Source organism: Seriola lalandi, unplaced genomic scaffold (genome assembly GCF_002814215.2).
Source record: "Seriola lalandi dorsalis isolate HSWRI2012SDOR001 ecotype SW California unplaced genomic scaffold, Sedor1 jcf7180002053896, whole genome shotgun sequence".
NCBI classification, from domain to species: domain Eukaryota; kingdom Metazoa; phylum Chordata; class Actinopteri; order Carangiformes; family Carangidae; genus Seriola; species Seriola lalandi.
In genome coordinates, this window is record NW_019524449.1 from 46570 (window position 1) to 58821 (window position 12252).

General features: G+C 41.1%; 1 protein-coding gene across 3 annotated transcripts in view; it reads right to left on the reverse strand.

Annotated features, from left to right (window-relative positions):
* Window positions 1-12252, reverse strand: part of strip2 (striatin interacting protein 2) — a 25672-nt gene that overhangs the window by 11807 nt on the left and 1613 nt on the right. For all 3 annotated transcript variants that reach the window (XM_023402042.2, XM_023402041.2, XM_023402040.2), the window contains exons 2-9: window positions 8083-8152; window positions 6914-6988; window positions 4046-4180; window positions 3394-3514; window positions 2184-2252; window positions 1130-1236; window positions 910-1037; window positions 8-196 (exon numbers count right to left, since the gene is read on the reverse strand). In XM_023402042.2, coding sequence (XP_023257810.1) covers window positions 8-196; window positions 910-1037; window positions 1130-1236; window positions 2184-2252; window positions 3394-3514; window positions 4046-4180; window positions 6914-6988; window positions 8083-8152 — 894 coding nt within the window. The remainder of the gene's footprint in view (window positions 1-7; window positions 197-909; window positions 1038-1129; window positions 1237-2183; window positions 2253-3393; window positions 3515-4045; window positions 4181-6913; window positions 6989-8082; window positions 8153-12252) is intronic.

Genomic DNA, 12252 nt, shown 5'->3' on the forward strand with positions numbered 1-12252 from the left:
CCTGTACCCTGCGGCTGCGGCGGCCCCTCTTTTGCTGCTGCTGCTGTTCGATGAGCTCCATGGCGGAGGCCGGGGGAGAGGCTGCTCTCATGGCTCTAACCACCTTGATGCTGTCCTCCGGTAGTGGAGGCAGGTTGAAACGCTCTCTGCCCCGCACCTTCATCTCCTGGAGCTCCTCGAAACCCCCCAAGGTGAACTGGAGGGAGACAGAAACACAACAATGTACAGGCTTATGTAGAGGGAATCATGTACATAGGAGAGGCACAAGGGTGGGAAATGTAATGCAGTGGAAAGTACAGGATATAAAAGTTCATACATGTACTTTGTGCCTCTTGTCGGCAATTGGCCTAAAGCACACTACATATAATTTTCACAATTTTTAATTAAATGGAAATCAAAAACTGCCATTGGTCGACAGAACTCTAGGACAGATGTTCACAACCTTTTTGGTTTGTGGCCCCTAAAATGAAATAATGTCCATGTGCGACCCCTGCTCACAAGTTTAAAATGTCTGGAAAATTGTTACAACTTCAACTGATGTAATTTTCATCTCAAAAATGTTTCTCTTAAACACATTTTACACATGTGAGAGGCTAAAAGAATCCAGTATTTCACAAGAGAAAATGACCATTTTTATGTAGAAGAAATACTGAATGCTTTGATTCTCTCCAGTCCCATCAATTATCTTGTGATCCCTCACACTTATCTTGTGTTAACACCAGGCACAGTGACAGAAATCAGTCCAGGACTTTATCGTTTCATCCCTTACAAAGTCTGATATGTTGTATTTTTACAAATATATTGAAATAAGGATTCACAATTAGAGAAACATACTAATAAATGGAGAAAAAAAAAGAAATGACTGGTGTGCATTACATGTTGATGCATGACTGGTTGTGACCTACTAACCAGTATTGTCTTCCAGAGTAGTAGTAGTACTTTCTTCATGGGGAAGTGTGGGGCGTTCATGCTGCAGAACTTGGTCACCATGGTGAAGAGGAGCAGGGCGAAGGGCTCTCCGTTGTACAGGGGTGAACCTGAGGGGACAAAGGTCAAAGCCAATGTTTTTGGATTGGGTATATGGACATATGAGTATAACTGTAATATCAAGATACTAAATGACACACACCTAACTCATTCTTGAAGGTCTCTCTGGCTGCTATCCACTCAGGTCGGTCGTCCTCTGTTCGAACTCTAACGGTCTCCACCATTAGGTACATGATGCTCAGTAACACTCTGCAAGGAAGCGGATCATACGCAACAATTAACTTGACTGTATCTATGTGTTTGTGTGTGTTTGTGTGTGTGTGTGTGTGTGTGTATGTGTGTGTGGGAGGCATTTAACTGGTGTCCTAAACAATGATAATGGGCATAACAGGTCTACATGTACAAGAAACAATAGTATAATGGAATAGATGCAGAGTAACAGTAAATGATAAGTGCTTGGTTTATGCAGTCTGCTTCTGCCTATAAAAATGGGAGGAGATGATTCCTGGGCTCTGCCAGATAATGCCTGATAATGCACCATCCATTCACAATTACCTGATGTTAAGTCAGGTGGTGTTTTGGGGCATTAAATGCTTTGTTCACTCAAAGCTTTTCACTTTGTTCAAAATAACTATAATGGTTTTTCAATTTTGTAGCAGCAATTAGGTGCAAATCTACCCCTCTAGTCTGTAATTATTTGTAAGTGTTCATCCGGGGAATGCACAGACGGAGCTTTGTGTATGTGTGAAAATATGGGTGTGCGTGTGTGTGTGTGTGTGTGTGTGTGTGTGTGTGTGTGTGTGTGTGTGTGTGTGTGTGCGCGCCTGCATGTAAAGGAGCATTTGGCCTATTTTATTTCCAAAAATCAATTCCATTAAGTGAAAGCAGAGAATGAAAATGAATGTGAGGGAAAGGGACAAAGAATATAATTACATTCTGGAGATTAGGTGTGTGTGCGTGTCCACGAAGGTGTATGTGTGTGCATGTGGCCAGATGACAGAAAAGTAAGCATGACAAATACTGAGGTGAATTGAAAAATTGTGAGGAAAAACAGCAAGGCAGGAGACATAAAATGGAGGGATGGGAAAATACAGTACACATAAAAATCTTTTTGTGTATTACTTATTGGTTTCCCCATTATTTGAAGTAGAGGAGAAGGTGGAGCAGACTGTGAGTAATGTGATTATATTCCTCACCTGAGCTCTGTGCTGTCTGCAAGAGAGATGGCAGGCTTCCTCACTGCACTGCTGCACGCCTGGCTGTTACTGTGCACACACAAGTAAATAATTATATCATTTTAGTGGCTAATTTTAAAATGACAAGCCAGTCTGCACAGTCAGGGTAATACAAATACATAACATGTGACAATATAGGTATCAGTATGACGACCACATAATAATAATAATAATGATATAAGGATACAGAGGGTTTCACACGTACACAACCAGACTCATTTTCAATGAGATGCCTTTTTTCATGTTTTTTGTGTAACCAGCAATGACCTGCAAAGCACCATGTGTGTGTGTTTGCCTGATTGGCTTGCTTACACTGCTTTGCCGTGCAGCCTGGTGATAGGACAGATTGTGCCATGATGCCTCATAGCAGCTTATGTAACAACAAAGATGCACTGGATCCCAACTCGGGCTGACACCAGCAGCAACAAAGCTGACTTGAAGGAGGCGCTGCCGCGCCGTGTCCCCAACGGATGGTTTGAAGCGTGGATCACAGACGGCGTGTTTCCTGTATTCCTTGCACTTCAGTTACTCTCTGTGTATTTATAATCCCACAACCCTCGTCTCCTCTCATTTGACTGCCCCCCTCTTGTTGTAGAAAGGAGATGGAGGATTTTGGGGGAGGAAACAGGGGACGTGCTGAGGGAGCTGGGCTTCAGTGGGAGGATTCTGAGAGAAGTTTGATCTTGTAACAAGGAAAACACATTGTTTCCTTCAGTGCTTGAACCTGTGACCTTTTAGTAACATGAAGCTTGCTGCATACTGTATGAAAGACCTCCGGATAGGAAGGAAGGCATTCCTTTATCTGACACTCATAATAGCATTTCTACCCTTTATTTCAGCCCTCACCCTTCCTTTATCGCTGCAGACCTTCACCCAAGGAGGAAACAAATTTAAAAAAAAAAAGATATGACGAACTGCCTTGCATCTCTCTGAGGCCCTGTTTACTTCTCTGGCTTGCTTGCCCTTTGTGTCCCTTTCTTTTACCATCTATTGTTAGCAGTAATCCTATAGTCTCACCAAACAAATCTATAGTGAAAGTGACACTATTAAAGAAATGGTATTCTTGATTTTTCGCAGTAACTGATGTAATTATTATTATTGATGTCGATTGAAGTATTTAAGAAAAGTTTTTAATGACTCATATATCCCCAGTGTGTTCAGTACTACTCACTCTATCTCCATGCTGAGCAGCTCCAGCAGCGCCGTGAAGATGCCCATGTCGTAGAGCAGAAAGACGTTGTGTCTGGACCAGTGAAGCACATCCACCTCTGTGTCGCACTCATCAAACACTCCTGGGGAAAGGTGTAGAGGAAATGGGACACAAAGAGTGTGTTTTTGGATGTATGATATATTTCATAATGCCATATTTCTTTTCTTTTTACTTGGAATTTTTCAGGTTATTGAATAATCTCTCTCACATAATAAGTGTTTGACACTGTATATATTATACAATATGTGCTATTCTTTGCATTAGTATGCATTAGTTAACATAATTTTAGATAAATGCCACTGGGTGTCTAGTATCATGCATATAGACTTTGAGAAGCAAATATATGTTAAAGTAAAAAGTTAATTGCAACAAGTGTGTGGTATACAGGTGTATATTAACTGCTACAGTTGCATTATACATGGAGTTTTTTCAGGAAAGACATTTCCACACAGTAGAAAAAACACACGTGACCATAATAAAATGAATGATGGCTGAATATCATTTAGTTCTGGTATTATGCATGCTGGCTCACTGTCATGACTTAGTCAGATACTGGAATAATGTTAATGTGAAAAATGCTTGTTGCTGACTGTAATGTGTTGGGCCTACATACCCTGAGCCAGGTAGAGGATGGCTCTGGCCACCTTCAGCCTCTTGTCCCTGTCCGTCACCTCCAGCGCGTCCAGCAGCCTCATCACATACGCCCTCTGCTCCTCCACCGTCAGCTCGATCCACCTCCTGCCTCGAGCTCCAGAGAGGACACACACGACAGCAGTGTTCAAGGTGAGATTCAGAAGCACTTTCTCTGTATCTTTATCCTGTGCCTCACATTATACAGTTGAGGTTGATTTACTGTGTATCCATGTTCTCTTTTTATTGCAGATTTCTTCTTTTTGACATTTTTGGCTTATTACAGTGACAGAAAACATGAGGAGAAAGAGACGGGGGGTTGACATTTTTTTTTTAGAAAGACCCCAGATGGAAAAAAATACCAGTTATGCTTCTTAAACAAGACAATGCATTTTTAGTAATGTCCACTCTACAAAAAATATTTAGCTTAAGTGTACCAACATTACCAACTTCACACTTGTTAGCTTACTCATTAGCTTAATTAATTAGCTTTTCTTTCAGTCACTCCACACTTGTTATTCGTTACCATACCCACTAGCTTACTGCATTACGCTGAATTATCCAACCCGTTAGCTTTATGTACCATCATACTTTTTAGCTTACTGCATTATCGCACTTGTTAGCTGCTGAATTATCATTCTCGTTAGCTTCAAATATCATCATACTCGTTAGCAATTATGAAACTTGTTAGCTTACTGTAGTTACTATAGTCATTTTCTTTCCTATCAGTCACTTTGTATTTGTTATCATCTGGTATTAATACAGTATTTAAGCCACAGTGTATCATGTACTGTAACGTAAAATGTAATTACTTTTGACTGCAAATCATTTTAGTCAAACTGTTCTCTTGACCTGAACATTCACTGTCTTCATGTTATAGTGTGTGTGTAAATATAGAGACTGACGGCTGCTTTGATCTGTCTGTCATTAGTTTTCAACATCATGTTCAGGCCCACTGCATCAGCTCTAGAAATAGCTGAAAACTAGGGAGGCATATAGCGCAGCAATTACCAGAGCCAGTGGCGTCATGAGGGGAAAAGAGACAGGTGTGAAGGTTATTAGCACTACCAAAAACGTAGTCTTATGTGAAGTAGATCTCAAACTACTACAAAAAGCATACAACTTGCAGAAATGCAGGCTTCTCTGGCAAGGATTTAAGTCTCTTTTTTCCACTGTGTAAGTCCTCTATTCTTAGACTCTTCATTTGATGAAGTGGACAGTAATAGACATTAAGCAGTGCACCATCATCATGATCAGTGGAGCCCTGATCTTCTACTTAATATACTCTGACTTGCACTGTCCACTCAAGTCAGGAAGCAAACGTTGCTTTCTAATTTCAGCACTGTCCCCAAAACCATACTTTTTCTACAGCAATCTTAAATTAGACATGTTGTGATAATCACTGTAATTTATGTGAGTGACTGAATTTATGAGCACTGATTGAGCAAACTGTCAGTGGCTGTGATGTATACACGCTCACACAAAGAGCACAAGTCAAACCCGAAAAACCCACCTTTTGACAACTAACATACAGTGCTCACTGAACACACACATACACACTAATGAAAAGCCTGTGGTGCAAAGACGCAGCTCTGCGCTCTATCTCTGTAAAACAGCAGAGAGAGAGAGCTCTCATCTAATCCTGCTATTCATTACCATTCAGCTTGGAGAGGAGGTGTCAGATAAAGGAGGACAGAGCTCGTCTCGCTCTTTTTCAACTCCAAATGCAAGGTATTCTTTTGTCTATTAAGTGTGTCGCAGAGCCTTGAGACGTTTGTGGCTTCTTGCTTATTCTCAGTGTTTTGCTAGACACAATATTTTCAAAATGACTGGCTTTCATTCCCAGAAAACAGACTTTGTTCTATTTTGATGTAATAAATATTAATTATTTTCACATGGAAAAAGCATTTAACACAATGAAAACATGATCATTTCTGCACAGGATATTTTTGCTTCAGCATATCAAGTAAAGAAACCCCGTATTAAGGACTCATCTCATCAGACTGACTATAATGCCAAGGTCCATGTTGGAAAAGCCGCTTTGTTCTCGGTAACCAATAATTAATCGCATAGTTGGGATGGGCCCTCCCATCTGTATCTGCGGGGATATTCATTCTTTGAACAGCTTAAAAGAGCAGAGCTTTGATGTGCCTGGTCTCACTCACCTCACACTGGTCAGCTTAAAAACATTTTTTTTAAAAACCCACAATAACACACTGGAGAGCAACTCTGGCTTGTGTTGTAGCTCTGAGCTGAGAAAACTGAGCTGAACACATTGCTTTTACAGCTTTTAGTGTAAAGTCGAGAGACGCGCAGAGGGCTGGAGGAGTGAAATGGTTTCATGACGGAGAAATTGTAGAAATGTAAGTGCAAGTTAACTTTAGTCAGTCTGTGGTTTTATCATTTCACCCGTAATTCCCTTCAGTACACACTTCGTCGTGCGTGTACCACGTTGAGAAAGCAGTTAACCTTCAACATTTCACTGAAGGACGCTGTTATCAAGCAGTAAACTGGATCCATTCGGGGCATTCAGAGCTACATAAAAGCACTCAGTCTTGTTGTGTCAGTCAACAGAAGTCACGCTGGTGGAGGAGTTGTCAAGGTCTCTGTGATAAACAACAGCAGCAACACAGGAGCACCAGTCTACTGGCTGTGGACTTGTGTGTGTTTGATATGGCACGGCAAAGCAGAGTGTTGGCAAAGTGTGCGTAGCCATTTTGTGTTTACTTTCTCTTCCTGAGAGGCAGTGGCAGAGAGGGGAGGGACACACCTGGCAATCGACAGGTAATCTGAAAACATGGCTTTAAGACGTGTCACACACACACAACACAAACACACACACACTCAGTACCATGGCTCCTGAAGTCCTCCTCAAAGTAGTCTCTGTTCAGGGCAAACTCCGGCTCCTCTGTGTAACTGTAGAGCTCTGTGAAGAGAATAAAACAGAATTATGGCTGAAACAATTAGTTTATAAATTGACTAGTTGATTGACATAAAAATAAATTAACAACTATTTTGCTAATGGGTTAATCGTTTGAAGTCATTTATCAAAACAAAAGCTGTAATCATTTTCTTGTTGCAGCTTCTCCAGAGTGATGATTTGCTGCTCTTTTTGGCATTTTGACGTTTTATGGATCAAGCGATTGTCTAACAAGCCTAACAGTCTGACAATTCGTCACGTTGTCATGCATCTCCTCCTGTTCTGAGAGCAGTCATCATTCCTCGGCCCCCGAGGAGCTGTCGCTAGAAAGCTGCTGTGACTCTCTGCCTGCTTGTGTGTGTGTGTGTGTGTGTGTTTGCCAGTGTGACTAACACTCTTGGCAAATCAGCTGCCGCTTGCCATCTACCAGCAGGACAATCATTTTGACTTTAAACCGCTGCTGTTATTCAACGGTTCTTTCTGCACATCTGCTGGATCCGGGGAAAAAAAAAAAAAAGTTACTGCTGGACAGAAGAGGAATATAAATTATACACTTCAAATAAACTAAAGTAAAATCAGAAACTATCTATTTGTGCATCTTTTGGCTGCAAGTCACATTTGAGGCATTACCAGACACACAGATGCCGGAGAAATTCAGCAGTTTTGAATGTATAATCAAAGTGTTTATGATTACTCAGAACATTACTCATGCAATGTGTGTCTGAAAAACATGTCAGGACCAGAACATTGTGTTCTGTGTCAACTTATTGTCTTGTTTTTTTTTCTTATTCTTATGAAAAACACTGTAACATAAAACAGCTGAGGAAAACCTGAGGAATGTAGATGCAGAGTTAGTTTTCCAATCAATAGCACATTGTAATCTGTATGCCAAGTAGAAACCAGAGGTATTATTGCAAGAATTCTGTGGGTGAAATCTTGTGTCTCCCATAAAAACCATTCATAATTTTAGCTGAAAGTCAGACTCTGATGGACAATGGATAAAAGCTACAAGTGGAGCTGTGCACAAAGATTTATAAAAAATTTTTTAAAAAACTGATTTACAGAAGTTTCTTGTGGGTGTAGCAGGTGGTGGGTGTTACCTGAAAGCTCAGCAGTGAGTGTGTCTGTGTCTCCATACTCAAACTCCAGGTTGGGAGACTCCATGGAGCTCTGTGAACAAGAAACAAAACACACATGAGCATACATTGTAGTATGACAAACTCTGCCAACCCACACACACACACACACACACACACACACACACACACACACACACACACACACACACACACACACGTCCTGACACCCACATACAAACAGATACTCCAACACAATACGCTATTCACATTTTGTAACACCTACCACTACTCTGTACTCCCATCAGCTTCACACATCACCCACTCGCTCTTCAGGCTCGTTCACAGTTTTGCCTCATCATGTGTGTTTTCACGTTATGATTGGCTGCCGGATCTCCAGTCGTTTACATTTTTTTTCCCCCTCTCAGATCCTCTCATCCAGAGCCACTCACAGTCACAGGTGCTCTCTGTGGGCACACACAGCTACAGTGCTGCTTTAATCAGTGTGATTGAACCGTTACAGGAGGTTCTCCCTAACAAAGTAGTCCATCAATCTGCACCAGTAAAGCAATAAACCTGCAATAATGCAGCACCACAGCAAAGAAGTGAGGAAAGAGAGGGCACAGGAGTCAGCGTGGCCCCCTGGTTCAGAGCAGATTAGCTGCTGTACCCAGGCCAGGGTCTCTCTTGGCTTTGACTTTAGCCTCATCCTGTGATTAGCACGTGCCCGAGAGACAGACTGCACACATTAAGATCCCTGTGAACACCCTCGCTGCTGCATGCTGTTGCACACATGCACAATCTTCACGCGATGTTGCATATTCAATCCACTTTGGTCCAGACTGAAATATCTCAACTTTTAAACTAAAACTAAAAAAGAAATTGTACAAATATTCTTTTTTCTTTTTTTTTCTTTTTAAACCAAATACCTGCCAAACAAATGGCATTTCCATCACACTAAACTAATCTGGTGAATGTGGTTAACATCATACCTGCATAACATCAGTATGTTAGCATTGTCAGCGTTAGCAGGTTAGCATGTTGATTATCACAAAGTACAGTTTTTGATTAGCTTGACGAGAAAGTGGTATACACACACACTTGTACTTCTATCTCTGTGAGGACACTCACTGACAAAATGCATTCACTAGCCCCTTACCCTCTCCATCACAACTGAATGCCTGACCCTAACCCTGACCCTAACCCTGACCCTAACCCAACCTAAACCTAACTGTAACCCTAAAGCCAAGCCTTAACCTTCAAACAGTCATTTGAAAGTACGTCAGAAAGTGAGGACTGACCAAAATGTGCTCACTCTCCAAAAATGTCCTCACTCTGTTAGGATAAAACATTTTTCTTTTGGTTCTCATGATGTAGCATTTACAAGCACACACACACACACACATTTCACTCAGGTGAAGGGGAACAGAGAGTGCACATATACTCAATTTGAGCAAGAGAACACTGCACAATAAAAAGCATATAAGGTTGATCAAGGTCTTCCAGTACATGTATAAAAGTCTAGAAGACATACAGTATATGAACTGAGCAGAGGGGTAAAGGGTTCCTGCAGACTGAAACCTATGTATGGGAACTACTTGGGAAAAATAGAAGCCTAATAGCAGCAAGAGAATTCGCCTGGTGACTGGAACATTTTCATCTCTTTATCTTTTGGGTGGGAGATGTGAACTGATGAAATTACCCTACGGGGATGATTAAAGATTCATTTTATGTTAATGAGCATTAAGGAACAGCACTGACAAGCTGAGAGCTCAGTGTTAGATGTGTTTAACCCTGTGAAAACTGCCCTGAGGGCCAGCTCAAGACTGTAAATAAGGATGTGCTCTGAGTCAGCTATCCTGGTTAAATAACTGCTGTGTGCTGTCATGTAGCTGTCTCCTATAAATACCTGCTGCAACCAAGTCAGCATGAACTGAAATAAACAGGCCGTCAGCCGGCGGTTTGTTTATGACACAGAGCCAAAGTAATGTGATTTGATGTCATTACTGCACTTGTAAACCAGGAAATGAGAACCACTTGGGACTAAAGATGATTCAACAAAATTACCCACAACTCTGAGTAAAGGAAACCTGTGGGTCTTTGTGACCAGGTGCTGCATCACTTTCTTACCGGATGATCATTTGACCAGATCTGTCTACATCTTCAGACTCTTCCTTAGCTTCCTACATTACAAATAAATGTAAACATCTTAATGTCACCCTCATATAATGCAGCTTATGGCATATAACTGCTCGATATTGATCTAGCTGCAAGAAGCCAATTAGGAGCACCAATATCAGCACTATCTCATATAATTATGTGCTGAAAGCATCTCATGGATGATTAATTGTTTTAGTCATGAATAGTGGAAGATAATAAGGAAAATAATATTTTGTGTATGTAAGTATGTTTTCAGTTAGCCATTTGTACAAGCCATGTGTCTCTGGGCAGTATTAATGCATGCTCATTATAATTTAAAACAAGCTCACTGTAAAACTGTAAAATCCATTTTTTGATACTGTAAAATCAATGCCAATGAAAGCTCAAAACTGTAATTTAACAATAGGTTTCATTAAATGGCAGCTTCTATCATGTGAACTATGCTGCTGTTCTCCCATGAGAGACAACCTCAGATATACAGTAGCTATTACAGACTTGTTGGGTGATATCATCACTGCTGCAGGCAGGCAACACCAGCATTCATCCACTGCTGCCACCACACACACACCCCCCCCCACCCCACCCCCCCTCACCATTCATCCTGCTGTCTGATAGTTCAGTGTGTAGTAAAATAGGGCTAGAAATTTTCAATATTTTTCATTATTGACTAATGTGTTGGATATTTTTATGATTAATCGATTATTGGTTTAGTGTGCAAAATAGCAGACGATTGTGAAAATTCCATATAAAAATTTCCTTAAACCGAAGGTAACGTCTTCAAATTGTTTCTAAGTCAGCCTAAAGGTGACTTCAACACATCTCTCTCTGCATTATGGGAAGTGTAGGATCTAGCATTTTTGGTGCTACAAACTAAAATTTACAATGTCTCAGCCTCTTTTTAAAGAGCCAACTCCGCTTTATCTCTTTAAAATGAAATTCATATTGTTATTTGAAAAGAAAAAAGATAACAAAATCTTGTTTTTTGAAAGAGAAACTGTCAAACCAGCAGTTCAAAATCCAAAGACTTAGACTACAGCTAATGATTATTTTCTCTACAGACTAAACTGTCCATTATTTTTTTTCATTTAATCCAGTAACCATTTATTATGTGTCACAAGTTGTAAATTGTTGGAGGCTACTCCAAAACCAAATCGTACTCAACAAATTTTGGGCCTTTTTGCTTGAAAAACAACTGAAATGATTAATTGCTTCTCAACATATTTAGCAGTAAACTTCCTGTCATTTGACTCATTGAGTAATCAATTAATTGTTTCAGCAGTAATGACATGAAACTGAGAAAAAACAGCAAGTTGTCACATTTGAGAAGCTGGAACCAGGGAATGTTTGACAGTTTTTCTAGATAAATGACTTTGATAAAACTATTAACCCATGATCAAAATTGTTATCTACTAAAGTTGTCTCATCCTTCAGGGGTTTAATGAAGAACCCACCACTCTCTCCAAACCCAACTGAGATCTCTTCAATCCCCAGGAGCATCAACACAGACCAAACCATGCCTCTCTCTACCATCTCTCTCCTCTCTCTCTCTCTCTCTTTCTCTCTCTTCTCTCTCTCTCTCTCTCTCTCTCTCTCTCTCTTTCCAGTCACCCAATCCTCCTCACCTTCTCTCCCTCTCCTTCATTTTTTCATCCAGTCTCCCCTCTCTGCCGCCAGCTGATAACGAAAGCCGTCCTTGCTCTAACCTGGCACAGACTTCTGTGCCCACACGCTCTGAAACCGCATCAGTGTGCAAACACTGGGCACCATGTCAAGGCAGACCACCCCCACTCCTACCAACATATGCCACACAGACAACAGATGACTGCTCTACCAGGCACAAATGACGGACCATTTACATACACGAATGAATCAGATCTGAGCTTCACTTCACCCAGCAGACCGACACCGGATCCCAGTTGTAGTGCATCGAGGCCACGGGGAGAGTCAACATCAACACAAACACATGGCTTCCACGTTAAGTGCTTTCAACGTCTGTGTCATTCACCCCCAACACACCATCACCAAACCCCCCCC